General features: G+C 42.7%; 2 protein-coding genes across 4 annotated transcripts; one reads left to right on the forward strand and one right to left on the reverse strand.

The window, feature by feature from the left end:
- Positions 1-1,659: 1,659 nt before the first annotated feature.
- On the reverse strand, positions 1,660-7,099 carry zap70 (zeta chain of T cell receptor associated protein kinase 70). 2 transcript variants are annotated; one of them, XM_088393598.1, is made up of 13 exons: positions 6,977-7,099; positions 4,666-5,089; positions 4,375-4,535; positions 4,149-4,287; positions 4,004-4,082; positions 3,868-3,890; positions 3,752-3,791; positions 3,363-3,558; positions 3,086-3,292; positions 2,758-2,950; positions 2,320-2,460; positions 2,134-2,246; positions 1,660-2,065 (listed from the first exon to the last, which is right to left on the reverse strand). In XM_088393598.1, the coding sequence occupies exons 2-13, from the start codon at positions 5,068-5,070 to the stop codon at positions 1,948-1,950; spliced, it is 1,815 nt and encodes a 604-aa protein (XP_088249724.1). In that variant the 5' UTR covers positions 5,071-5,089; positions 6,977-7,099; the 3' UTR covers positions 1,660-1,947. The 2 variants fall into 2 exon arrangements, with proteins under 2 accessions (XP_088249724.1, XP_088249725.1); XM_088393599.1 differs by lacking the exon at positions 6,977-7,099 and adding an exon at positions 5,180-5,325.
- A 533-nt stretch (positions 7,100-7,632) lies between these two features.
- Positions 7,633-27,299, forward strand: adamts10 (ADAM metallopeptidase with thrombospondin type 1 motif, 10). Of its 2 annotated transcripts, XM_088394800.1 has the most exons (27): positions 7,633-7,800; positions 10,598-10,629; positions 11,486-11,853; positions 13,612-13,754; positions 13,826-14,035; positions 14,967-15,135; positions 15,384-15,586; positions 16,079-16,162; positions 17,323-17,468; positions 18,262-18,305; positions 18,428-18,533; positions 18,713-18,859; positions 19,112-19,253; positions 19,526-19,633; positions 19,722-19,867; positions 19,948-20,011; positions 20,089-20,191; positions 21,056-21,189; positions 21,981-22,104; positions 22,659-22,739; positions 22,886-23,049; positions 23,122-23,248; positions 23,629-23,758; positions 23,861-24,065; positions 24,344-24,520; positions 25,026-25,191; positions 25,312-27,299. In XM_088394800.1, exons 3-27 carry the CDS (start codon positions 11,751-11,753, stop codon positions 25,419-25,421), a joined length of 3,336 nt encoding a protein of 1,111 aa, XP_088250926.1. In that variant the 5' UTR covers positions 7,633-7,800; positions 10,598-10,629; positions 11,486-11,750; the 3' UTR covers positions 25,422-27,299. The 2 variants fall into 2 exon arrangements, with proteins under 2 accessions (XP_088250926.1, XP_088250925.1); XM_088394799.1 differs by lacking the exon at positions 10,598-10,629.
- The last annotated feature ends 16 nt before the right edge of the window (positions 27,300-27,315 follow it).

Here is a 27,315-nt window from a genome sequence, read left to right on the forward strand (position 1 = left end):
GGTTGCGCGCCGAGATCCCGGGGAGATTAGCTTTCAGCACGTGGGGTGAATTAGTAACTGATTTACTAGAAAGCTGGCAAAGCTGTGCAGTTCTTTAAAGGCTGTTTTTTGGGGAGTGTTTGTTTACGTTCTGGAAGGAAAGTGAAAATGGGTGGTTGGTTAGCAACAGCGCTAGTTGATACACCAAAGAATCACTCGAATCAAGTAACACATATGAAAGAAAAATTAGACTAAAAATAATTGAAGGTTTAAACAAGTGATTGTGCCTAGGGACAGTTCAATTGCAGTCCATTTGCACGTAATCTGTTCCTTTGTGACATTTGGGTTTGATGATGAGGTTGTTCTTGGGCAAAATGAGCGCTTTGTTTCAAAGGTTGGGAAACACGAGTGAGTGTCGGTCGAGTAGATTACACAACATCTGCAGCATCTGTGTCCCACTTTTGACACTGACAGGCCTAATCTCAACATGCATGTCTAATGCATGTAAATTGTTTTAATCTGCGAATATTAAAAAAAAATGCATACAACATTTGGATAAACGTTATCGCCGTTCCCTCAAAGTTAAAAGTTCAATAGTAAAAGGGAAGGCTTGCGTTGACGTTAAATACAATGACTCACTTCCTATTTCAAGAACTGATCCTCATCGTGAAACTAAAGAATGCTCGGAATGACAATAAAACCACGCTAAACCGCCTCTTAATGGTTTAAGAAGAACCTAATACAGATCTAAACTTCATATTGGATCAAATGAAGTTTAGTTGAACACAGCGTCCCATTTGAATCATTGTTTCCGACATGAAAGCGGGAGATTAAACAGTGCGACTGATGACGACTGTAACTTTGTAACGAGGCTAGCTAACGCACGGTTGGACTTGTTGCTTCGAAAACACTTAGCACATCCAAATATTTCGACAAAATACCGAACTTTGAGTACAACTAATATCGTGCATATATTCAAAAGAAAACAGTCGCTATATCAAAGAGATCAGCGATGACGAAATCGCAGTGGAAAGCTACTTTTCCGAACTTACTTGTTCCGCCGCCTTTCCGCTCCGCCAATTCGATATTTTGTCCAAAGTATCCAGCAATCTATCGACACTGTTCTATCGATAACGTACAAATATTAAAATGCGCATACGTAATGACATTCATACTGCAAATTTACAGTAAATTCCACAAACATGACACCTAAGTAAATGAAAGCAGCTAACATCAGACTCCTCCCTTCAAATGAAAAAGTAACGGCAGTAAGTTACAGTTAGCGTTCTTTCAACTTCCGGTGTCGACATTCAAAGTAATGGCTCAAAGACTTTTAACTTGTCAAAAAAGTCATGCTACGTGAACACCAAACACGGCCCTGAGCGTGACGAATCGCTTAATACGTTTGCGTTTTACCGTGTCGTAATATCACAAGCCTATCGATGTTTGTTTATCGAGGAGACATTTTTAATATTTACGTAAAATTCCACAAAGGTTACATGAAGGCAAATAGTCAAGCTGGAACATAAGAAGTGCTACTGTCGGTATTATATTTGCAGAACCCATGTTTTCCCTAATGTTTTACATGTGGGTAAATATTCAACTGGCTTTGCTTTTTTTTTTGTTCCCACATGCATAATCACTCAGTATCAAACCTTTATTTTATGGAGATGAATCATATTTGTTCATTCAATTTAAAGAAGGCCTCAAGAAAAACATTCCCAAGGACATTTTAAGAGTACAACATATTGCTCATCAATGTGAAGATACAGATATTCAAACAGACAAAAACAAAAATGCAGCTAACGCTTTTGTTCCAGATGCTTAATTATGGCCAGCAAGCCTTTTTTAGCTGTATCACTGGCCAGTGTGCACGGCTGATAAATAGCTCTTTGTTTTGCTTGTTTAATGATCAGCTGAATGGACACATTGTGTAGCCATGAAACAGAATGTGCTTTGTTTTTATGTCTACTTGTTTGGCTCTGGAGCAGTGGCAGCACCCGACGCCTTAACCTTTTTTGATATGGAATAATGGTAAGCTCTCATGGTCTCTTCCAGATTTTTGAAGTCAGGACGATCCTCATGCCTGGTGAGAAAGGATAGAATTAGCACCCAACTTGAAATGATGATTAAAAAAAATATCAATTGACTTACTTGTATTGCCAGCATTCTTGCATCACCTCATACATTCGATCAGGACACTTGGGCGGACAATCCAAGCGTTTCTCGCTTTCAATGAAACTGTTCACCTCCACTTGTTTCATTTTCTGGACAGATTTGAACAGATCACAATTCAGAGTGTGATTCTATTGTAAGCCACTGCTCCATATGTTCCAGTACCTTGTAAGGTTTTCCGCCGTATGAGAAGGCTTCCCACATGGTGATGCCAAAACTCCACACGTCACTTTTACTGGAGAACTTGCGGTAGTTAATACATTCAGGAGCATACCATTTCAGCGGCCATGGTCCTGTAGAACGGGCCTGTTCAAAGATTCATACGACAAAATGACTCGGCTCCTTGGTAACAACCTGGGCTTTGGAATCAGAGAGTCATGGTCATGGACAACACAAGAACGAGTTGCTGGTGAGGTGTTAGTGTGCTTGTAGCATCCCTAGTAAGGTTGTGTTGAGTATTACCATTCAGTTATGTGATTCCCACATTCCTTTCAGATGAGGGTCAGTGAATCAGGCCAAAGGGACCAAAGCTTAATATTTACCTTACAAAGATAACAGTTGATGGTGATAACCTAACAACTAGCAACAATTGGACCTCTGTACCTTGTAGTACTCGCTGTCTGCTCCCAGGGCCTTGGAGAGCCCAAAGTCACTGATTTTGGCAAACTGTCGGTTGACGAGCAGGACATTTCGAGCTGCCAAGTCCCTGTGCACAAAGCTTTTCTCTTCCAGATATTTCATTCCCATGGACACCTGGTGCATCAGGTTGACAATGTCCTCCACTGATACGCTATCCCTGGATGAAAACATCATCAGTCCATCAATTGAAGACTCTTCAATGACTCATTTTTAGTGATCTACCACCGTAGTTTGAATGCTAGTCGACAAAAATGGTACCAGAACTCCAGCTGTGATATGAAGTCAAACGTACTTATTGGAGGAGAGAAACTTGTTGAGCGGTCCATTGGGAGCCATCTCCAAGACCAGCATGAGACTCTCAGCGTTGCATAAGCCCAGCATCCGAACAATGAAGGGATTACTCAACTGGTGCATGATCTCTGCCTCCCTCATCATCTCCTCCTTCATTAGCATCTCGTTGTCACTCTTCAGCACTTTGATGGCTACATCTAACTGGCCCCTGATGGAAAAGAACAAAAGAATCATTTCAGTTCTCCTACCAAAATACGAGTTATCAAACGTTTTCTCACTTGTCAGTTTGGAGGACACCTTTCTTGACGCAGCCAAAGTTGCCCGAGCCGAGCTCCACCTCATCCATGAAAAGCCGACTCCTCTGAATGTTAAACATCTTAATGTCGTTGGGGTTGTGATAAGGGTTAAAGCCAATGCAGTCCATGGGAAGAGCATTTTCTGGAGGCGCAGATGGGACTGCCTTCACAGTCGCAGCTATTAAGCAGGAAACACAAATTGGAATGCAACAGCAATATTTATCAAATAAAAAAATTAATATAATAAAATATAATATATCATAAAATATAAACTATTTTAAACTCCCTGTTTCAGTGCTTAACACCTCAACTGACTTTTTCAGCAATTAATAACAGAGATTGTGCATGATTGTGCAATGTAGGAAACTGACCTCGAGGTGGCGGTGTGTAGCTATTTAGGCCTGTTCGCCTCTGCAAGATTGACAGTCAATTGTTTCATTAAAAAATAACAGGAGAAATTCAACTCGTTATCAGCATTCATACTCACGGTTGCGGGGATGCTCGGTATCTCTGATTTCGGTTTGGAAAGATATTTGACATGTAAAACACATGGCAATTAGTGGATTAAGCGTATAAACCTGCATTTGGATAATACAGAGATATTCGAGAAAGATATTCAGTACTTCCAGCAGCTTTGCTGACACATGCATCCCCCAGAGTTGTCATCATTCCATCGGGTTTCAGCTTCAGGAACTCTACCAGCTGGTCAAATAAATCAAATGAAATTGAATAAGTATGACAAAATAGTATTTACAGGCATATACGTACCTGCCAAATAGTGTCAAACTTCAATCCGTCTGGCATGTGATATTTCCCTGACTTATCTTGGAGGATCTGGTAGTGATAAACAGATCTTCCATACATTACAGAGAGCGCAAAGGAACCAGAGTCCTCTCTTTCACGGATTCTGAAGAACAATAAAGGAAAGTTGCCTCAGAAAAGCCATAAAGTGCTTTGACGGTATAAAAAAAGTGCATCAACCTGATCTACTTACAGGAACTTGCCATCTGGTTGTGTTCCACAGTAAAGCAATCTCTCACATTCCTGTCGGGAGATTTTGCCGTGGTACCACGACATCTTCTCGTGGGCCATGGTGGCAATCAGCTTTTCTAGTTGGGGCGCTTGACTGATAATAGCCTGCTCCATGGCTTCTCCCTGAGTGGGGGAAGAATCAATAACGGACAAAACAAATGTACTGGTTTATACTTATTTGTAATTGCTTAAAGACACTGCTAGATGGCAACAAATTTGCTCGATGCTACGGCCCGACTCGATGCCGACCAACCTCAAGGTTCCAGGTCTGCTTCACGTACTCCCTCAGCATGTTGTCTTTCAGGCTGTCAAACAAACTGGGCCTGATGGGTGTGTCCGAGGAACGCAAGCAAGGTTTCTTCAGAGCGCACACCAGCCCGCTAGCGTCCTTGCTGTAAAATTCACACAGCTCAGCAGGCCCACAGTGGGGTATGCCTCCTGTGATACAATATGTGTCATTAAGCTGCTTCTCTATCGGGTAATGGTGGAAGTCCAAGTCCCACACCACAGAGAGGACATAGCCACCCAGACTTCGCAGACACTGCCGTAGCAAGAAGAGGCCGTCGGCCATACCGGCTAGTTTTAAATACTGCTCGGCTTCCGAGCGACTGATGCTGCCATAGAAGAACGGCAGTTCTTTTGCGGGGTCAGTAGACATGATGAAGAAGCTGAGTTGTCTGGAGGACAAAAAGACAGAAATGGGAAGATTTCACATAAATCTTGAAATAATTTGTTATAGTTCATGAAAATACAAGCAATGTAGACACCTAAAATGAGATCCTCCTCCAACAGTAGGTTAACAAATTAGCAGAGCCTTTTTTTTTTTTTCCTGGGACTGTGACAAAAGCAATGTGGGAGGTCCCTTGTGACTTGACACGATAGTTGACAAGAAAACACCCACACAACAGGAAGTTGTGGTCCACTCAGCCTCTTTTCTCTAACATTTAATTCTTCAGTTGAGCAGGTGCTTTTTGGTTAGAAAAAAAACACACACACCAAAAGTCAACCAAAATTATACATGATACAAAATTATCAGTGTGCGTTTGTGCACATTAACACACGAGAGACAAAACGTAAAACCCAACTAACATTCTTAGATTTGACTAAAGAAAAATATCACAGACACAATTTGTCATCAAATATCACGCTTATCCGTCTTCCATTTTGAAAGTAAATGTAGAAATGATATTTTTAAAGTTATGGCAAAGCAGTGTGATTTTGATGATGTCCTCAAAAAGCAAAAACCTCAGCTTCCGAGCAACACATGCCAAACTGTACCAACACCCGCAATGGACAACTACAAAGTGGCCACATGAAAAGATCTACTGTGACCTGAACTTTTTCTCCCTTCACCACAACAAAAGTCTTCAGAAGCCACAATGTGGACCAACAAATGCTAGGCAGGCATTAAAAAAAATAGCTCAACTCCATTTTTATGTCTGGAGTTGAACTCTGATTTTAGCTGGGGAAAAAAACTAACTGCAAAGAAAACTCTAATTATGTATGGTCAGACTGTCGATTGTTTTGAATACAAGCAGTAGTTCAATATTAATGGGCTTTGTGGAAAACAAACAAAGAAAAAAACTAAACTATGACGTATATTAAAATAAGAACATTTGCATTTCTTTTTAATTGAAGAAGATTAAAATCACCGCGACGCCTGTAGGGACAAGCGCTACAGAAATTGGATGGATGGATAAAATCAGTCATATATGGGCCAAAATTGCTAACTGGGTTTTTATTTCTGGGAAGAATATTGACCTTGGAGGACTTTATGTGATTTTGCAAAAAAAGAATTTAAAATCCTATCAATAATTCTTACAGTTATATACGTATGTATTAAAATATATAATTTTCCTGTAGTTCATCATGAAGACAAAACGTAACTGCCAAATTTAACATACGTATTTCTAAAACACATTTACCAATACGGAAACTGTAATCGCGGTGGAAAAATGTAAGAATTCATTTCATCAGACCAGAAAACACTTTAAATATTCATTATGATTTAATTTACAAAGGATCCTTTTTTTTTGTTTTTACAGTGACTTTTTATGCTCTGAATCACAAAAGTTAATTTCACCCTGACAAAACCAGAAACACTCCCAAATCATTTTGTATAGTGACAATAACGATTCCAATAATACTAATTTGAAATGTCGACGTTTCCGCCTGTTAACCTGAAAGCGTGAACGTGCTCTAAATGTTTATGATGAGCTCAACATTTTTAAGGCTATTTTTTGTGGTTGTTTTGCTTATTAAATCTAGGACACTAACCAAAGCATGTAATTGTGCATCATTTTACATCAATGCACTAATCTAACTAATACAGCCGGCTCATAGCAATAAAATGTGTGCAATCTGTATGTAATAAATATTTAAATGTTTAAAATGACACGGAATGCACATTTTATGAATCTAAAGTACATTGCGTTGCGTCACCTATGGATTAATATTATATAGATCATAATATCATTTGTTAATTTGCAATTTTTAGCATGATGCTGATCTTAGTTTGCTTTAGCTTGTACGGTAAAGGTAAAAAAGTGACAAAAGTTACTTACTTCTTCCTTTAAAAGTAGACCGAGGTTGTCGCTGCAGAGTTCGGACGCATCTGCTGATGTGTGCGGTGTCAGGTGCTGTCACATCACATCACGTGAGGCCATGAGCAAAAGTCGGTGCTACTGGCAGACACACTAATGCTATGAGGACATAAATTGTCTGTTGAATAAAAAGTCTACACACCCCCAGTCAAATGCCAGCTTATTGTGATTTGTGCCATTCTTGTGACTTGTGACCTTATGACCTATAACGGCCTGATTTTAAAAAAGCCATCTTTTGCAAATGATCTATGGTCACATGATCCAATCCATGCAAATTTCAAAATAGCCCAATTGGAGGATAATGTTCAAACTCTCTCCTTCTCAGAAATAGTACAGAGATTGCTGATAAAAGTTGAAATTACAATATTGTGCCACTTAGTGGCAGTAGCTCACTGCAGCTTAATGGTAAGAATAGGTTGGACTGGAAAAAGAGTGGATCATGGATTTTTAATGTATTTTGTTTTTTCTGGACAAAAATAAGGAGGAAAAGATGACAAGGGAACTTTTATAGAACCTACTGAACATACTTCAGATTGAAAAGCTGAGGGTAAAGAGTACTACTTCCTGAACGAGTTTTATTTTCTAATGTCAACCGGAAAATGAGGTGTATCATTACAGCTAACTTGAAGAGTTTTAAGGTGCTGGGCTGACAGAGAAGGATTCAAGTCCCCTCAGCTCAGCTCAGCTCAACTCCGCTCGGTCAGCCACCGGCGTCTCCTCAGCTTTGAGACCGTGCAGATAGCCGACGCAGCGGAAACTTGTGCAGAGGACACGGATTGAGAGAGGTAAGGTCATCAAGCCCAGGTGCTCTTCCTGCAAAAGCCGCTCAGATGGTACACATGATTAAGACTCTTATTAAGACTCTTTCGCCTAATTTCTTGGGTTGCCTTCGCAATATTATGTCCTTAGTTGTGATACATTCAAATGTCATTTCGGTGAGCAAGCACAATGGCTATTATTTCTTCAATTCGCTGTCTGAAAAGTCAATTAGTTGCCTAACGACAGTCCGTGTGCATGCGCTTGCGCGCGCGTGCGTGTGAGAGAGCAGACAGACGGACAGACGGACGGACAGAGGTGACCAACAGCTGACAGGTCAGGTACACATGGGAAGGGGCAACCGGCTGAGGCAGCAATTTGCAGCTTAAATTATGTACAGCCATATTTACATAAAGGAGTCTTAACTACGTATATGTATATATGCATATATATGTAAATGTATGGATATGTATATACAGTCAGCTCCAGCACACCTGCAACTCTAATGATAATGTTTTTGTTAAATGTTGGATGCACACATTTTCATCACAGACATCCTCGTGCTCTCCACCAGAGGACACTGATAAGCACTTTCCAGGCCGTGCACTGCCAACTCTCCTATATTCCAACACACTTGGTTCTTTGTGGATACTTTTTAGATGGCAGCATTAGAGAAGATTCATTTGGATGATTTTCATAACATTTGCTAGAGAACGTGAGCTTCTGCTGTGTGTGCAAATCCGTGGCCTGACTGGGTCCATGTCGAGTCAGCACTCTCTCTCGCTCCCTAAATATTGTTTCAGATTTACAAGGCAGATTTTCAGAGTGAGGGGTTCACGTTGGATGTTCTCAGGCTTGTTTATATTCCTACGTTTCATCTGCACTCTGTTTATTTGGGGAAACGGAGAGAGGAATGCCTGCCCCTCTTTTCCTCTGTCCTTTCAACGAGACAGAGTGGGAGTTTCGTCTGTGATCGGGTCCCCCCCCGCCCCCCTCTGCTTTGCATTACCGTCATCACCTGTTCAGGGGTTTCATCTCTTAGAATGTCTGTGTTTTTTTTCAGGACAGCTAGGGAGGTCATAATTGGCGCTGAATCAGTCTGAAACCTTGCGACATTCTTACGGGCCATTTGATCCCACAGCCTCAAGGTCCTTTTAGAAGAAGGGAAGCTGCACCGCTGCTTTATTAATGCAATAATAAAGTTAAGTTAAAGCATATTCACGGGCTACTCTTTGATCAAAGTGCAGACTCTTGAGAAAGAGCATGGTGAGTGGGTGCGAGACTTGAAGTGAGACTCGGACACTTAGCATCTGTTTGCGCCACACAAACTTTACTCCGAGTCGCTCATATGGTTTAGATTAGCCAGCTAGTTTTCGGATAGCTGCACACTATCTGGCAGCGGTTAAAAACAAGGAGAGCTTTTCTTTTTTTCATAAACTATAAACTCACTGTATCTCCCACTTTAGCGCTAGATGGGCTTCCTAGAAAAAAAGATTCCGCAAATGGCTCCTGCGCCCGCCGGCCGGCGGGCCGGCCAGCATCATTACATTGCAAATTTGGCCCGGCCTTAAATTCCCACCCAATTATCCCGAGTGGTCCAACTTTTCTCCCTCCCGTTACAACAACGGCCTCTTTCTTCTCTCCTTCGTCTTTCCCCTTTTTTTTGCAAATTGTGATTGTGCCAAAAACCGTGTGGCCTGTCTGCAGCTCGTTCCAATTTCTCTCTTGTCTTGCTGCCGTCTATTCCGAGCTTCGTCAGATGTCTTCATCCGAGCCGAGGCCCGTGCGCTGATGAGCGTATTTATTTTGCCTCAGAGCAATCTGTAAGACATGGTCTCGTATGCGAAACAACTTTTTTATGACTTTATCTCTCACTGAGGGAGGTTTCGAGAAACAGCGCATGAACGTTATGTCCACAAATTGTTTTAAGAATCTGGACTTGAAAGGCGACTGCATTGGGGAGGTCTAGTTCCCCCCTCAAGGTCTAACCCAAAAAAAAAACCGAGATGAGAGTTGAGGTAATGAAAAGCACTTGATATCAAGCTGCAAGTTTAATAAGCCCCTCCATAAATCGAGAGTGGGAGCAGCGGTAATGAAACGTAGTGGACTTGGGCTTGTGCAGGAAATGACTGGGAGAAAGCCCCAGGGAGGGGAAGGGAGAGACTTTCACTTGTTCCACCAAGTGGAGAAGGGGAGCTCAGTGTTTCACCCAAGCTGCTTCAAATGACCATCATGTACGCCGCGCGCTGCGGCCATTCCTTCGTGCTGCATTCGGCCAATTGAGTCCGAAGAATGCCGCGAGTAGCTCGCACTCCTCCGTCAACCCCCCCCCCCCCCTTTTTTTTTTTCACGAGGAAACTTGCTCCCCTGCTCTCGTCACCAAAAGGTTTCCCATCTGCTTCCGATTACCTTTGGCTGCAGTTGGTGAGCTGCCAGCCATCTGGGCCCGTGCGGTGTCTCCGTTTGCTCTTCTCTTCCCCAGACGGCTTTGAGGAAAGGAGGAAGAGAAGGAGGGGCAGCCGGGCCAGGCCAGGCCAGGCTTTTCGAGGAGTGAGAAGTGGAGGAGTTTAGCTGACGCTGCAATGTCGAGTAGGAAAAATGAGAGTCCAGTCAAAGAAAGAGGTCCCTATGAAAACGAGATTCCCTATCCAAGTTCTTATCTGACCTGCTTTCCTTTCTTCTTGTAACTGGCGGAAGATAAGAGCAATAACGGAATTCTTTATTTATTATGAATGACTTTTACGGAATAAGAAAAATGAGAGCAGTGTCAGGTGTTTTCTTTTTCAGTCTTCTCGACCTCTGAGAAAATCTCCTTTTTTGTTTTAGAGTCACGGCCGCAAGGTCCGAGAAAATCCAAGGTAAACCCAATTGCATCCAAGTACAATTTTCTCATGGATTTTTGCATATTTGTGGCCTTCTTGCTATTTATCTACTTTAGTTTAAAATGCAGCGTGACTTGTTATTTTGACGGCTCTTTCTATGTAATTTTGTGGCGATTAAGTCGTTTTCGGGTAATCGTACGCAGATGACAAAGCTGACAATGGTTTACATTGAAAAGCTGCTTGATGTTATGTCTCTGCATGATGTTTAAATGTGCAGCTCTGTGGCTACTCACAAACTGCAATTGAAAGATTCCACTCTATATATCTTTCTAATGACCTCCATGACATTTCCACCACTGCTTTCCATCTTCAACTCCTTGCTATATATTTAAAGTCACTGTGGATTCCATAATCAATGTGGTAACATCACTCACATAGTGGGTCTCACATGGAGACCATTTAAAAAAATAAGAAAAAAGTCAGTCAATTATAAGCATTATTATCAGCCATGCTAGCAACATCACAGCTAGCTAGCATAGCGGTGATGGCAACCTGCTGCTCCTCTGAAATTGGCTCATTCTCTGCCATAATAGCCACTTAAGTCCCCGTTTGGGCTTTTGACAGCATCAATGCGTCCTTTGTGTTTGAACTCTTTCCAGTGGGCAGGCAGCTTAGCTTAAGGAGTGAGGCCCAAGGAGCCTCAAGTTTGAACTTGCTGTTGTCTTTGACCATCCGAGTGAAAGATCGGGTCTTTGGCTTTTGCCAAAGCCAGGACTGATTAGCTTTGAAACATTCAATACTTGCTGCTGAACAACTTTATTACTTCCCCACAAGGTCTACATTTGTTGTTTGGTTCCTTCCTTTCTCCAATTTTCCACATTCTCCTTTACAGGGCTGCGACGAGGAGTCTGCTCCTACATTTGCCTCCGAACTGGTTTTCCCGCGGGTCTGTTTACATCTAGAGGCCTCCTCCTGGGTCCATCTGAGAGAAAAGCTCGAGAAAGACCGCCATGTCCGACTCCAGACTTCCTGAAGCCGCGGCCGAGCAGAATGTTGAGCTGTCCCGCTGCTAGGCGAGGGGGCACCAGAGAGGGCAGGAGACATGTTGGGACCGAAGCTCGGGGACCACTGCACTGAATTCTGTTACTGTGGTAACCATGGAAACGCTATGGAGGACTGCTGTGATCTGCACTGTCGCTGTCGTCATGGGTGCCGCAGAGGTCGCGGGAGGTCGCAGAGATGAGTTTGCACAGTCGCAAGGTGAGAGGAGACGTTTACGACTTAGCAGCTATCTGTAAACCCCAACGTGAACTCTGCCAGGGAGGTTCCTCCACCAGGTTCACCTACCTGCGTCCGTCCATTCGTATGAGAACAAAACTTCCATGCAAAAACATTAACTAGACAGCGTAGCTAAATTTAGCTTGATTTATTTTGTGGTTTGGCATGATCTTGTCAAAATACTTGACATTCTGACCACCCCTAAAGTTCAGATCCCATGGGCTTCATCAAATGGAGACCAAGGACTTTGAAGTTTGAAGCCCGCCCCTCGTGTGCATTTCCTGACTCCATCTCACCTCTCTCACAAATCTGACGCTTGGCCCCCCCAAGCCCATATTTCAGATCCTCAGTCCTCCCCCACATATACATCTCTAGAATTACCAAACCCCCTCAAGGAAAGGGAGTGTAGACGTCTCGTTGTCCTGAACAAGAATGTAATTGTATACTTCCTAAACATGACCTCTGACCCCATCACAGCCAATTGTCTTAAACCATGCTGCTTTTCTAGGAACCCCACTTTTAAGCATTTTTCAAAATATATATTTTGATACCTTTAAGGAACATGTGACTAGAACTTGTAAGTCTGTGAGTGCAAAGTCCATTGTGAGTGAGCATTGTTTTAAAAAATGGGCTGTTGGTCTGAGAGGCTGTTGACCTCATGCCCCGCATGGAGGGAGGACCATTTTCCATCCAGAGTATTTCCTTCCACTGCTGATAAGAGGAACTAGGGTGATGCCCTGCTCAGAGATGTTTTGGGAGCATTTATGAGATGACCTAAATTTAGCACATTTTTATTCTCGTGAGTCTTTATGGATAAAAAAGATGCAGTTAAAAAGCAAAATAGAGGTTCACCTCCTAATCATAAGGCCTAAAAATTCCCTGTTAATATATATAAAAAAAAAAAAAACATTTACAATTATGATCATGGCTGGACGGATGTTTTTTAGTGGTGGATACTGGAAAGAAAAACAAACAAAACTTCTCCGCTTCACAGTGTTTAAAACAGATGTTACTGTCGTACTATTTTTTTAAAATGTATTTTCGATATGAAGTCAAGGGGTGTGTGTCTCTGCATGCCTGTGGAATCATGTGCAATCAATCAATATATCAACATGAGCACTGTCTTCACTGTCTAACCATGCATGTAAATGTCTGCGGCTAATTGCTTGAACGTGGTTAAAACACCTCCATGTTGTTTTGTTAAAATAGCCAAACAGCACCGCACATCTGTTGCATATTTATTGCTATGTAACTTGAAGCCACTCGAAATGCAACACAAACACATTTATACCCATTTAATCATTTTATTTTTGTACTTCCAGCAGGGGAGCTTATTGAATTCAATTTGATGAATGTGCGTTAGCTGTCATGTGGCTGTCTGGTTTGTGCCTAACATGTTTTGTACTTTGTGGCCTTTCAAAGTTCCTGTGAGGTCTCATTAACTTGTCATCCATGAACAGTAATGATAGCGACTACTCATAAACGCCTCCCCATTTATTGCCCTAAGTGTTATATGTTAATAGTTTGATTGTTTGTGCGAAGAGGAAATAGTTTTTTTTTTAATGAGCTATTTTTTAACCATGTGTGTTGTCTGTGGTTGCTCTCCTGGAAGCCAGACCTTTGATGTAACCTTTTATTTAGCATTTTTGGACTGTAAATCTCTTTCACCAGATGCTGGTCAGCAGTTGTCTTAAGTGTCCTGTACATTGTTTGATATCTTGATTTTGTCTCCTTGCTCAGCTGCCTTCCTGTCCAGTCTTGGCCAGTATGAGATTGCAATTCCAGTTCGTGTAGGACCCGACGGAGAGACGCTGCACGCAAAAGCCAATCAGTACCACCGAAGAAGACGCAGTACAGAAGAAACCGCATCGATTGACACCTCGGTGTGATTCAAAAGATCTTCTTACAGCAGCTCTAGCGTTACCTTCACCCTTAACCTTTTGTCTATTTCCAGCTCTACTACCAGCTATCTACATCACGCAACAACTTCCTGCTCAACCTGACGCTGCAGGGAGGACTGTTATCCCGCCAGTTTAGGGTGGAGTATTGGAAAAGAGGCAGATTAGCTTGGAGTCATCCGTACTCTTCACACTGCCATTATGTAGGACACCTCCAAGGACAGCCGCACTCCAGCAAAGTGGCCCTCAGCAACTGTAACGGCCTGGTAAGAAGTTTTGAAGTTGAGGTTGAAAGGGCCAAATTGTTTGTGCATAAACGTTTCAGTATAGACCATAATTAAAATGAAAATAAATCAAAATAAAATTAAAATAAAATTAAAATAATTAAAATAATGTGACTTTTGATTTTCATCATACACAATAATGAAAAAAAACAACAACATCTACAGGCACATTTGATCGCTACTTTCATAAAGAGGAGAACCAGAAGATCAGAGAGGCAGTTGGATGAGCAGAACCTCCTCATACTCTGTTCCAACACAGGAGACAGGCGTCTCTTAAGCTTGTTCAAAGACAGTTTGGGGAAACGAAGGAGAACATCAAGTCAAGCTGTAGTAGTCAACAAGTTAGTTCACCAAAATATGTACTATTATTTCCATCTGAGCTGTCTCAAAGTGTCATCAAGTCAGCTTTGGACACCACAACAGATGGCTGGCATGCACTTGCTGAGAGAGCAGTGATGTGTGGACCTTTTGAAATTGGACTCTGATCATTCGATTTTTTTTTCCCCTACACTCACATCCTAAATGTATCCTCTCACCACACACAGCAGGCTCTGCAATAACACAAGTGAGGATTAGATATGTTCACAAAGCGTTACTAAAGCGCACACTTAATTACCGCATGAACACATTCATTCGAGTGAGCCAGCCAGCCAGCCAGCCAGCCAGCGAGCGGGCGGGTGGTATGTCCACGGGAGCATCACTAACTTTATTATGGGATTAGATGCTCTTTGATAGCCGCCGCAGCGGATGGAACAAAGTTGCCGCCGGGTTCCGAGTTGAGTCGGGCGCATCGAAACAGAATCAAAAGCGTTGTCGCCCTGGCCTGTATGCGAGCCGGCTCTTCTCATGCGTGCGTTCACACGGGTTCCTTTTGATGTCAATGTGTGATTGTGTTCTTTTTTTATCTCCGCAGCAGGGGGTGATTGTTGCCGGGGGAGACGAGTATCTGATTGAACCCCTGATTTCGCCAACCAACCGGAGCAAACCGGAGAGAGGGGACCGGGCCGAGGGGCACCCCCATGTGGTTTATAAGCGTTCGTCGCTCCGCCATCAGTACAAGGGCCAGTCTTGCGGCGTCACCGGTAAGAAGGGCAAACGTTCTGGCCGGATGTCCACATTCAAACCACACGGCCAGCTGCTTTGCGGTGTCTGCCTTTCCACTTGTCTGTGTTACAGGGCGTTGCTGAGTAAATATATGATTCATTTTATGACAAATAAAAGTTAAAATAGCAGCAAATTTAGTCTTTATCCAACCGCGATTCTTGGAATGTTTTTTCTTTTTAAAATCACTTGTGGCTTTGTTGAGAGAATATTCATACGTGTTCCTCAGATGAGAAGTCGATGAAAAGTTCTTCGTGGTGGCAAAGGACGCTCAAGACGCCGCCTCATCACGTGGGTCGAGGTCAGTTGCCGCTGAAGCGCTCGGTGAGCTGGGAGCGCTACGTGGAGACGCTGGTGGTGGCCGACAAGATGATGGTGGGCTACCATGGGCGCAAGGACATCGAGCAGTACATCCTGGCCCTCATGAATATTGTAAGTTTCACTACACACAAAATACACACTTGAGGATGAAGAAGAATAGAAGGTGTTTTCGTCCCATCGCTCGACACGGTGAAGTTGTGTACTGTATTTTGTCAGCTGCAGCTTTTTGTACCACGGCAGAGAATCACTCAGCACCATGGAGCAATACACACACACACACACACACACACATCTTTGGAATGTGCCTAATGATTGGTTGTTTAGTGGCTATTGTTGAAAAAGGAAGCTTCTATACAAGATGTTCTTGCACTATGGAGCAAACCTTGGCAAATTACACTTGATAGCTGTCATGCTTATGACTTCTTTGTTGCCACTTAAGCTTGGAATGCTTGACGACAGAGCAGAAATAGTTAGCAATCCATCACAAACACAAATCCTTTTTAATTTGAATGTTTATTTTTTCAGAGCGTGGCCATTTTATATGATGCAATTGAATAGGTCAGCTTTTTAAGACTGGTCTTTTCTTGTTTCCCTGGAGGTCAGGTTGCCAAACTGTTCCAGGATTCTAGCCTGGGGAACGCAGTCAACATAGTGGTGACGCGACTCATCCTGCTCATGGAGGACCAGGTAGAGAATCTTTCCCCATCATGTCCAACTTGTGCCTTACTGGCCCATTTCCAGCGATGAATAAATGGATTAGCTTTCCGTTAGCGGTGTGTGGCCGCAGTCTAATGTTGACCCGCTTGTGGTTTTATGGATGAGGATGTATTAAAGTGTCTTTACTGTGCGGCTTTGAGGTTTCCTCGAGCTGTCCCAAAAGGGAAAGAGTAATGATTTATACTTCACCGAAAAATTATCTCCATAACTCACCACTTGGCTTGAAGAAATAAATGTTAGTCTCATTAGTGTCGTTATACTTGGATGGAGGTTGGAAGCATTTTTTGCTTCTATGACTAGTGTGTGCCCAGAAAAGTGGGATTGTGGGATGAGACCATTCCATTTTGATGTCATCACTCGCATTCCTGGCCACCAGGATACGTCCTCCTTTCCTTCTGCTCGATGTAATTGCATTAAACCCGAACGGACCTTCTCACTTATCGTGCATCCATGCGTGTGATTGAATGCAGAAAGTGATTTAAAGCAATAAAATGGAAAGTTGAGGTCTAGCAGCAGCGCCAGATGTGATGACATCAGGATGCCGCGAGACTGCAAATGATGCGTGTTTTGGACAACGCCATTTTCCGACATCATTCCAAAACCTCACCGATTGACAACAAAACGACAAGTGGAGAAAAGTTTGTCATGAAGCAATTTTCATTTTGGGCAAAGAGGGGCCTCACATATTTTAAGTAGGGATGGGCGAGAACGACACCAGGAATACGATACTGGCTTTGTTTCAAGGTATCGGATACTCATAGGGGGCAGCCGAAACCGGCTACCGATACTTGAAGGCAAGAAAACAATCTGACATTGAGTAAGTCCGCCTTTTTTTAAATTATTATTTATTTTTAATCAATTTTCTGAACTTGAACTCGATGAAGGTTGAGTTCCATACGAGTCAGGCAGGCCAGGGAAAGTATAATACAATAAAATGAACATTTGAAGCCTGTGTTCAGTCTGTCACCATCAGATAAGGAACCATATAATCATCTTTCCATTATTGTTTCAGTCGGACTTTCATTAAGTATATCTGTTGACATCTTTTCAGATGTCTGTTAAACAGGTTGTGTGAGCAAAGTACAGTACATATTGATTTTTTTTTTTTTTTTGTCCCTCTCCATCATCAGCCCACACTAGAGATTAATCATCACGCAAGCAAGTCTTTAGACAGCTTCTGCAAATGGCAGAAGTCGATCCAACACCGGAGCAGTTACGGCAACGCCATCCCCGACAACGGCATCGCTCACCACGACACGGCCGTACTCATCACCAGGTCGGGAATACAAACTTATGAAACATCTTGATGGCTGTTACGCAAATGATGATGTGTTTGGTAAGAGAGGAACTTCCTGACAGAGTCCGTCTTGTCTTTTGCGGAGTGACAACAGCTGGGTCGGTCTGCTCCGCTCGCCTCAGCATATCTGGCAATAAGTCATATACGCTTGGAAGGAATCAAAAACAGATGTATTCCTTTCATTTATTAGGCCTGTAAAAAGTTTTTATTTGCTGAAAAATAGGCATCGTGAAACGTCATAATAAATGCCTTGTAACGATGGTGAGGATAAGTATAGTGATGTGAAAGGTGCATGCCATATAGCATATACATTTTAAATTTTATCATTTATATTTTTATTTGAAATAAGTGTGATTTTTAAATAAGTGTGAAATTTAAATTGGTGTGAAATTTAAATCTAAGAATTGCTTTTTTCCAAGGAAAGTAGGTTATTTTATTATTATTATTTTTAGAAAACCAGAAAAAAAGGGACAGAAAAAGTAAAACTGAAAAGTCAAGCAAAGTAGCAGCAATGTGAATTTCTTGTTTATTTCTTCCACAGTTTTGTTTTTTTGGGTCAATGCTACTGCTGGTGTAAAACAGAGGAGACAATGGCATGTTCAAGTGATAAAAACCTGATGCTCTTGCATTCCTGAATGTGCTGCACAAAACAATACAACCACTGCAGGCGCAAATATTTTCCATTTCTTTTCAATACAATGCACAACATCTCATTTTGCAGGGCATTGTTGTTTACTCCATGTCAACCATGTTATCTCTTTACTGTCCCCAGGTATGACATCTGCATCCAAAAAAACAAGCCCTGTGAAACTTTAGGTAACCACAAGATATGTTTTCAATGATTTCCATGTCTCAAGTCTTGCATAACTTTTGTTGGATGATGAAGCTCCAATTTTCTTACCTCTGAGTGCGTATTTGAATACTTGTCTGTTGTGCAGGACTTGCTCCCGTCGGAGGAATGTGCGAGCCGGAGAGGAGCTGCAGCATCAACGAGGACATCGGCCTCGGAACGGCTTTCACCATTGCCCATGAAATTGGACATACGTGAGTAAAACCGATGCAAGCAACAAACAAAATTGAAATTATTACGTGAATGAACCACGTTTGTATGACTGTGTCATGCATCCAAAAGGGCTCAAGAGTTGTGATTTATAAAGGCCACTACTGTCCATCTAAAATAAGAAACTATCATTACCCATGATTGCTTTTTTCAAAAACTTAAGGTTTGGAATGAACCATGACGGTATTGGTAATTCGTGTGGGCCCCGTACCCAGGAGACGGCCAAGCTGATGGCCGACCACATTACCATGAAGACCAACCCGTTCATCTGGTCGGCCTGCAGCAGGGATTACATCACCAGCTTTCTGGAGTGAGTCAGCCTCTTAGATATTAGCAACGCCACAAAAATGTGCTGGATAAAATCACTCCATGGTTATTAAGAATTTATGGTCAGAAAACGACGCACATTATCGTATATACTAAACAGAATGCAGCGAGAGTGTGCTTACATCAGCATTTTTTTTTTAGTCATTCCTTTGGCTTAGTCAAAGAATGTTGCAAGAAATATTTCATTTGACTGCAAGAGAAATTCACACACTTGTGTGTTTTTGGTGTATTGCAGCTCAGGTATGGGATCCTGTTTGAACAACGTGCCCCCAAAACAGGAATTTGTGTACCCCACCACCGCCCCGGGTCAGGCCTACGACGCCGACGAACAGTGCCGATTCCAGTATGGAGTCAGATCCCGACAATGTAAATATGCAGTGAGTATTTTTGTCAGCGCTTTCCTGTTTTGGTTGCATCCTCACATTTCAAGATTCATGCTGGTAATGCAAAATGAGTGGCAAAATGCGTAGTAATCCATTATAGACAAAATACAAACCTTTTACTGAAAATGGCTAATCAATACAATAATAATAATCTAATGTATACATCTACTATAAATAAATGTCTCTTTGTAGTAGCTTTACAATTCTTTGATTTTTCTCTGATTGATTGTTTTCTCTTGCTCGCACTGGCACGCAAACACCCACAGGAGGTCTGCAGCGAACTGTGGTGCATGAGCAAGAGCAACCGATGCATCACCAGTAGCATTCCCGCCGCAGAGGGAACCATCTGTCAGACCAACACCATTGACAAAGGGGTAAAGAAGACTATATGGATTTCATTGTGAGACGTGCGGTCCTTGTGAAGATCACCTTTTTGCACAATATGCATGTTGTGACTCGCAGTGGTGCTACAAGAGGATCTGTGTGGCATATGGGACACGTCCAGAAGGTGTGGATGGAGGCTGGAGCCTATGGTCACCATGGGAAGAGTGCAGCAGGACCTGCGGAGGCGGAGTCTCATCCTCCATGCGTTATTGTGACAGCCCCAGGTACACATCAGCCTTGTTATTTACTCGCAGTTGAGAAGAATGTTGAAACTTAAAGTCTGATTGTCTGTGCTTGATTGAAGGCCGACCATTGGTGGAAAATATTGTTTGGGGGAAAGAAAGCGCTACAGGTCCTGTAATATTGACGTGAGTCCCGTGTCACCATCACTCATTTGCTCAACATGTAGGATCCAGAAGGTGAACTTTGTCGATGTGTCCGACAGGATTGCCCCGTAGGCTCACGAGATTTCCGGGAGGCGCAGTGTTCCAACTTTGACAGCGTTCCTTTCCGAGGGAAATTCTACAATTGGAAGCCGTACAGAGGAGGTGAGTGAGTGTCTTTGCTTCACTGGCATGGAGATGAATCTGCCTACACATTCAAATGAAACATCTCATTTGCGAGCCATTCTGCAGGGACCCTTGCTATTCCGCACTGGATGTGACAGTTAAATGGTTTCAACGACAAAAGTGTCTTTAATCTTGGCCTCTACTCGTGTAATGACTCAGAGAGATAAGTGGCGAGCCAATTGCAACTTCAGACAGCTGATTCTACAATGCAAATCTCTTGCAGCTGTTTCAATAGGACCGGTGTGTTCAGGTCGGGTCACACCGCACTGTCACTGTCAAGCCTGGCTCGGTCCTTGGGATCGCATTTCTCCTCTCGCTCCTTTCCTCCCTCGCTGAACCTCTCTTTTTGCCGTTCGCTTCTCGATTATGCAATCGTGAGCGCTCAGAAACAGCCGTCGCCTCTCAGGACAGCTCATTAAATAAAGCCGTAGCGGAGAAAGCGAAATTTCAGAACAATTATCCTTCACACTTAACCCGTATACACACACCATGGGGACAGGCTGCGAGTTGTAATGCAGCTGCACACAGCTGCAAGCGCTCATTGCCCTGCCAATGCGAGGCACTCTGGGAATTGCAGTTTTCCACTGTCTGACCGCTTTATCATTTTTAAAAGCCGCCAACATATACTGTACCTCCGTCAGCACTGCCAGCACAAACACAGCCAGCGTAGTCAGCGTGTCAACAGCCTCTCGGAGTGAAAAAAATAAATACTACACCATTCAGCTGGAAATTAATTGGTCATCGAAAAAATAACAATAAAATAGCAAAGCCACACAGCCAAGATTCGAACCCAGAAGCTCAGAAACTCCACAATATTTCCAATGCACTTGTGTGTTGGTGTAGGTGGGGTGAAAACATGCTCTCTGAACTGCCTGGCGGAAGGATACAATTTCTACACGGAGCGTGCACCGGCAGTGGTGGACGGCACACTGTGCAGAGACGACTCTCTGGATGTGTGCGTCAATGGCGAGTGTAAGGTGAGCTACACTTGGTAGATTGACAGCATGCACTTTGTATCTTATAGCGTGTTAGAAGATCAACAAGAAGATTTGGTTCATGTGCATCTTCTTGTTCTCTCTAACCTCCTCCTCCTCCTCCTCCTCCTTCCCCCCTTCTTCTCTGTTTTCCCCTGTACTCTGTGACCCTGCAGTTCAGCTATGAGTCACTTCATACTGCACGCCGGCTTTTCATTCACTTTCATTGTTTTCCTCAGCCTCTTTCTCCTCCTCAATTGTTCTCTGTTTTCCCCTCTCTCGCACAGAACCAGAAAGAGACTTTTATTACTTTTGGGGAGTCTGACAAGGCAGGAATAGAAGACTAAAATAATAATAATAATAATTTGCATGTTTGTGTAAGAGAATATTTATTTAAAAGCACATCAACCATTCTCCCTTCATAAATTCATCACAAGGAATAAATTGATAACATATCCTGTATGGGATCATTCCGTGTGTTTCATTGTGGAACCGGTGCTCTAATCAATTGAAATGAATGAGAAACTAATAAGGAAAAGAGCAGAGGTTTGAGAAAGACCACCTGTTTTGCTCATCATGAAGAATATCAGTGTTGACACCCTTGACGTTAGCATAATGTATGCCCGGGATCACAAAACACATCTGGACGTGTCATTCGATCTCTTAGTGTTGTGGAAAAAGGGTCTGGAAGACATTAGCGCTAATCCCTCGGTCTGGTCTCTGAAAGCGACTGCGCCCCTTCACCCATGACCCCGAGCGACCCCCAGGGCTCATTCTGGCCTCTCTCCTCGCAGCACGTCGGCTGCGATCGCATTCTCAACTCCGAAGTTCGTGAGGACCGCTGTCGGATCTGCGGGGGTGACGCCAGCAGCTGCGAGTCTGTGGAGGGACTCTTTAATGACTCTCTGGCTGAAGGAGGTGATTGTCATCTCCTTGCACATCCAGCATGTGTTTTAAGTAGAAATGCAGCAAACCAAAATGGATCACATCCATCCGTCCGTCCATCATTGTTTGCTTCCCCCATTTTCATTCTTTCATCCTGAAGTCAAACCGAAGTTATTTGCAGAATACAGATGATAAAGCGAAGGAGACGCCTGTAAAAGAAAAAAAAAAATCCAAAAATGAAAGGGACAGGAAAACAGATTGAGGGAATTGAGTGAAGTGGCAGGTTATTGGCATTTAGTATCCAAAGGGCGGCTGAGGCAGGCTGCCCGGGAATCTGAAGCTTCTGCTCGCTCCATCCACATCCCACACAGTTAAATACTCCTCATGCATCGCATCTCCTGTGCTGCTTTTTTTGTTTTCTTTCTTTTAAAACCACCTTGGACAGGATGTGTTTGTGGGTGCGGTATTGTTTGCAACTTTGTCTCCTGAAATCTCTTTCTCAGCTTATTAGCGCTCGTAATACCGACCGCTATCGCAGTCCAATGTTCGGATCTTTTTGTAATTTGTCCTGTGTGTTTATCTCGCAGGTTATGAAGAGGTCATCCGAATCCCAAAAGGCTCAGTGTTCATCCACATACAAGAGCTCAACATTTCTCTTAATAACATTGGTAAGACGCTTCTTCATTCAAAATCATGTTTTGGAAACAAAACCAGGGATTACATTTGCGCTATTTGTTCAAAGCTATCGCGACACTGGCCATGACGTCGCCAAGTCGAAAATATGTTAAAAACTGCTCTCTTGTGTGTGTTGCAGTGTTAAAGAGTAAAACCAATCAGTTCTTCCTCAACGAGAAGTTGGCCTCTGACACGCCGCACAGGTTTGATGTCGCCGGAACAATTTTCCACTACAGGCGACCCACTGATGGCCCACAAACACTTGAGGCTTTGGGACCGACAAATATGACCCTTGTTGTCATGGTAATAAGAACATATTTATTTGGTGTCCTGTATGCATTTCAGAAGACAATAGTATTTTAAATGTGTGTGCAGGTTATGGTCCAGGAGGAGAACCCTGGAATCCACTATCGTTTTAATCCACCTGTTAATCGGGAACCGCTGATTGGTTTTGCCTGGTATCACACATCCTGGTCGCACTGCTCTGCTCTCTGTGCTGGAGGTAGACGGGAGCTAAAGCTGTTGAAAATTATTCCAATAATGAAACAACTGTTTTAAGTAAATGAACATTTAAAAAAAAAAAAAAAAAAAGTCCAAGAAGTGAGCCCTGTGGGACACCAAATGATTTACCAAATAAAACAAAACGTATGACTTGGCAAAACTAATATGATGTTGTAGCTACAATTGTTTGGCAAAAACGCATCCATTGCAGGGAAAAACAACAGAAGAAAAACAGTTTACATAGAATACTTGCCAAAAGTATGCACAACAACTTGTCTTGTGGGACAAGCGTGAGCGCAGGCCTATAAACTCATTTTGGCCCTTCAAGAATATGTCCAACTCACTCCCATTTTTAAACGGAATGTTTCTACACGCTTTCAGGTGAGCAGATCCAGAAGGCGGTGTGTCGGAAGCTATCGGATCACGCCATTGTTTACAACCATTTCTGTGATAAGAAGCACAAACCCAAAGAGAGGCGCAGATTCTGCAATACTGAGCCATGTTCCCCAACGTGAGTGTTGGAAAGAAAAAAAAAAAACCTCTCCTCTCCCCTCTATGTTGCACGTGCCATTGTTGTACAGTCGATTGAAATAAGCATCACTTTCATGGCCAGCTGGTGGACGGGAGTGTGGTCAGACTGCAGTCACAGCTGTAACGGCGGTCTGAGGACACGTGAGGTTTTATGCAAAAGGAGAATCTCTGCATCAGAGGAGAAGGTCCTGGATGACTCCGCCTGCCCCCCTTCACGCCCCTCATTCACTGAACCCTGCAACAACCACAGCTGCCCTCCCGAATGGATGGCCCTCAATTGGTCTGAGGTAGGGAGACGATCCCAAACAATGCCAAGCGTCATAGTTGCACAATTTTTTGACGTGGACTAGCTTTCCTCTGACATCTTTTGCTAAGGCGCATGCTAGAGAAATAACTCAATCCAGCTGATTTACTGAAAGTGAGCAGGCTCCAGTTAGTATTTTTTTGGTACAGCTGCAAGCATCTTTTGAGTGGACAAAGCTTTGTGTTGCTTGTGACCGCAGTGAACCCCGCGCTGTTCCGCCCCCTTTCGCTCTCCGTTTATCGTCATGTGCTCCGCCTGCAGTGTACACCCAGCTGCGGTCCTGGCTACAGACACAGAGTGGTTTTGTGCAAGAGTGGAGAGAGCGGAGACGCGCTGCCAGACGCCAAATGCCCCAAGTACGGCAGACCCACCTCTAGAGTGCGCTGTAACCTGAAGCGGTGCCCTCCGCCTCAGTGGGTGATGGGCCCTTGGGGAGAGGTAAGCCAGGACACCCATGAGCTCTTTTAAATATGAATAAAATACATATTGGAAATGAATGTCCGTTTTTACAGTGCATTTTCATGCATATATGTTAAAGTTCTACTATTCAATTACAGACACATTTTCACTCAAAATTTAATATCATTCCAAATCCCCCTCAAAAAACATTCATGTACCAAAGGGCAGAATAAGACCCGTGAACAACTAAGACATGTTCGCCACCTAGTGGTGATTGGTGCTATTACAACATGAAACTACAGTCGATATTCGTGGTTCTGCACTTACGGATTTGCATTCGTCGAATATTTTTTCATGCCCATGTTATTGGGTGATTGTGATTGTGAGGTTTTTTTTTTTTTAAATGAGTGAGTTTTTTGTGTATAAGTGAGAGGTAAATGTTATTTTTGGCCTACTGGTGATCTCATAAACATCTGCAACTTATTTCTACTCCATATTTCACTGTGAACGCTCACTGGCACCCGTGTATGTTTTTGTCTCGCAGTGTTCCGCCAAGTGTGGACTGGGTCAGGAGATGCGATCCGTGCAATGTCTGACCCACACGGGCATGCCATCCAACGAGTGTCTGGAACATCTGAAGCCAGCCTCCATGCAGCAGTGCAAGAGCAAATGTGACCTCATTGTGCCCATCAGTACAGACAATCCTGAAGGTTAGTGCTCAAAGTGGAGCCAAGCTCATGAGCTACCCGATACTTTAGCAATATTCTGGTTTGCAAATATGATAAATAAGATGTCATCGTTCTAATACTATTTCATGGTCTCCCTTGCAGAGTGCAAAGATGTGAACACTGTGGCCTACTGCCCCCTAGTGCTCAGGTTCAAGTTCTGCAGCCGGCCTTATTTTAGACAGATGTGCTGCAAGACATGCCAAGGACACTGATCTGAACCGGTGAACCTCACAATACACACTCACTCACACACACACACAGTCAGGCAGCAACCCGAAGGAGGGCAAAGTTGGGATGCTGCCCGACACCACCCAGTGGTGCAGAGGGACCTCTTAGCCCCCTTGGGAGAAAGAGCAGATGACATATCTCACAGGCTGCTGAAACCCGTCGTCTGTTGTAATATTTTTGGTGCTACTTCCGCGGCCTCTCTTTGGCTAAAGGACGGGTTTTGGTGTTCAGGCCCACTTTGGGTTCGCTTTGGCTTCAATGTAAAGAGGTCATATTTTTGTTCAGCTATGTGTTTAAAAACTCATTTTGTATTGAAAAGGAACCTTCATGAAAAGGAATATCGTATACTATATTATGGAAGTTTTTGTCCAAGTTACCTGATAGTTGTTACTTGACCAAGTTTTTTTTTTCTCTTCTCAAGTCATCAAGTCAATTGAGCAGAGTTGGATTTGCACAAAGTGCCATCAGTCACAGGACTTACGGTATACAGTATCATTGTTTTTGTTTTGACATTTGAAATGTTGACCGCATTATTCATCTTGAGCTCGACATCTTTTTGTATTCGTTTGTTCTATCAGCTCTCGCAAATAGCTTCATGCTGCACAGGACACAAAGCCGCATGTGTAGCATCAACAGCTAACATTTTATTTTATGGGATGCAAAATTGTGTTGCAAAACTGCAGGGTCTGGCAGCTTCGAATGAAATCTCCAAAAGAAAGTCGAGAAGCCCCAATCTCGTGCTCTCGCTATTTTTGTCACGTTAAATAAACGCCTTGCTTGACAGTTAACTTAAAATACAAACGGAAATTCAGTGTCTGAGTAAAGGAACCATTGTGACTCATTGTCTAATTATACACTGTCGCCTTTGTGGGTTGGCCGCATGATTAATGATCATCATTCAGACCGGTGAGAAGAATTCTTCCATATATGATGGAAATGTACTTAAATTGCAAATGACACAGACGGACAAAAATAGGACAGCAAAGTTTCAAAATTCTTTGATTGAAGATGCAAGTCAACCTTTCTAGATCATTTTTTTGCACTTATTCTCTCAATGCCCTTTTAGAATATCAGGTTTTAATAATAATAATAATAATAATAATAATAATAATAATAATGGCGGTGGCGGCGGTGATATTTAATATTGTCATTTTTGTGAATAATAGGTGTAATTGTCTCTGAAATGTAACAGCTATAAATCACAGCGGATAGTAAAATCCATATGTCCCGAAAGAAAAATATATCAAAACCTGATGTACTAAGAAAATAAAATTGAAATTAAAAAATGAAATCAAAAATACACATAGGGACACATCTCTGATTACAATTAGCTGTTGACCTGTGTCATGGAACCACACCTTTAGTTTTATATCAAGTATGCGTCTTTCTTCCAGAGTGGCTATGTATCCCAATATATTTGTCCATATATTGTGATGTTGCTTTCCAATCTGTTATTCTTGCTACAATTTAATTTCTTGTAATCTATATTTTATTGGTGGCTAGAAATTGACAAGCAGCATTGCTTTGCTTCTGTTGTAGCCTGCGTAGATTGCAGCTCTGCATTCATCTTCCTCTTTTTTCCTTTTCTGCATAGTGGTGCTTTCTTTTGGAAGGGTGCTATTATTCGTGTCCAAGTTATTATTTTCTCCACTTTAACCATATATTCACAAATCATTCCCAGGAAATATACATGAAGAGCCAGTTTGAAGTTGAAGAATGTCTGTCTCTGATGAGTAGCTTCTTAAAAGCCCCATTCTGCCCTGTGCATTGTTTTAAAAAGGAAATATTAAACTGATTAAACATGGTACATTGTTGAACGACAATGAGCTATCGGTACGTTATTAAATGTCATTATTTATGAATGATGTGTGTTTTCAC

The sequence above is a fragment of the Syngnathus floridae genome, chromosome 13, assembly GCF_059516105.1.
Source record: "Syngnathus floridae isolate MCC-2025c chromosome 13, RoL_Sflo_1.0, whole genome shotgun sequence".
Lineage (NCBI taxonomy): Eukaryota > Metazoa > Chordata > Actinopteri > Syngnathiformes > Syngnathidae > Syngnathus > Syngnathus floridae.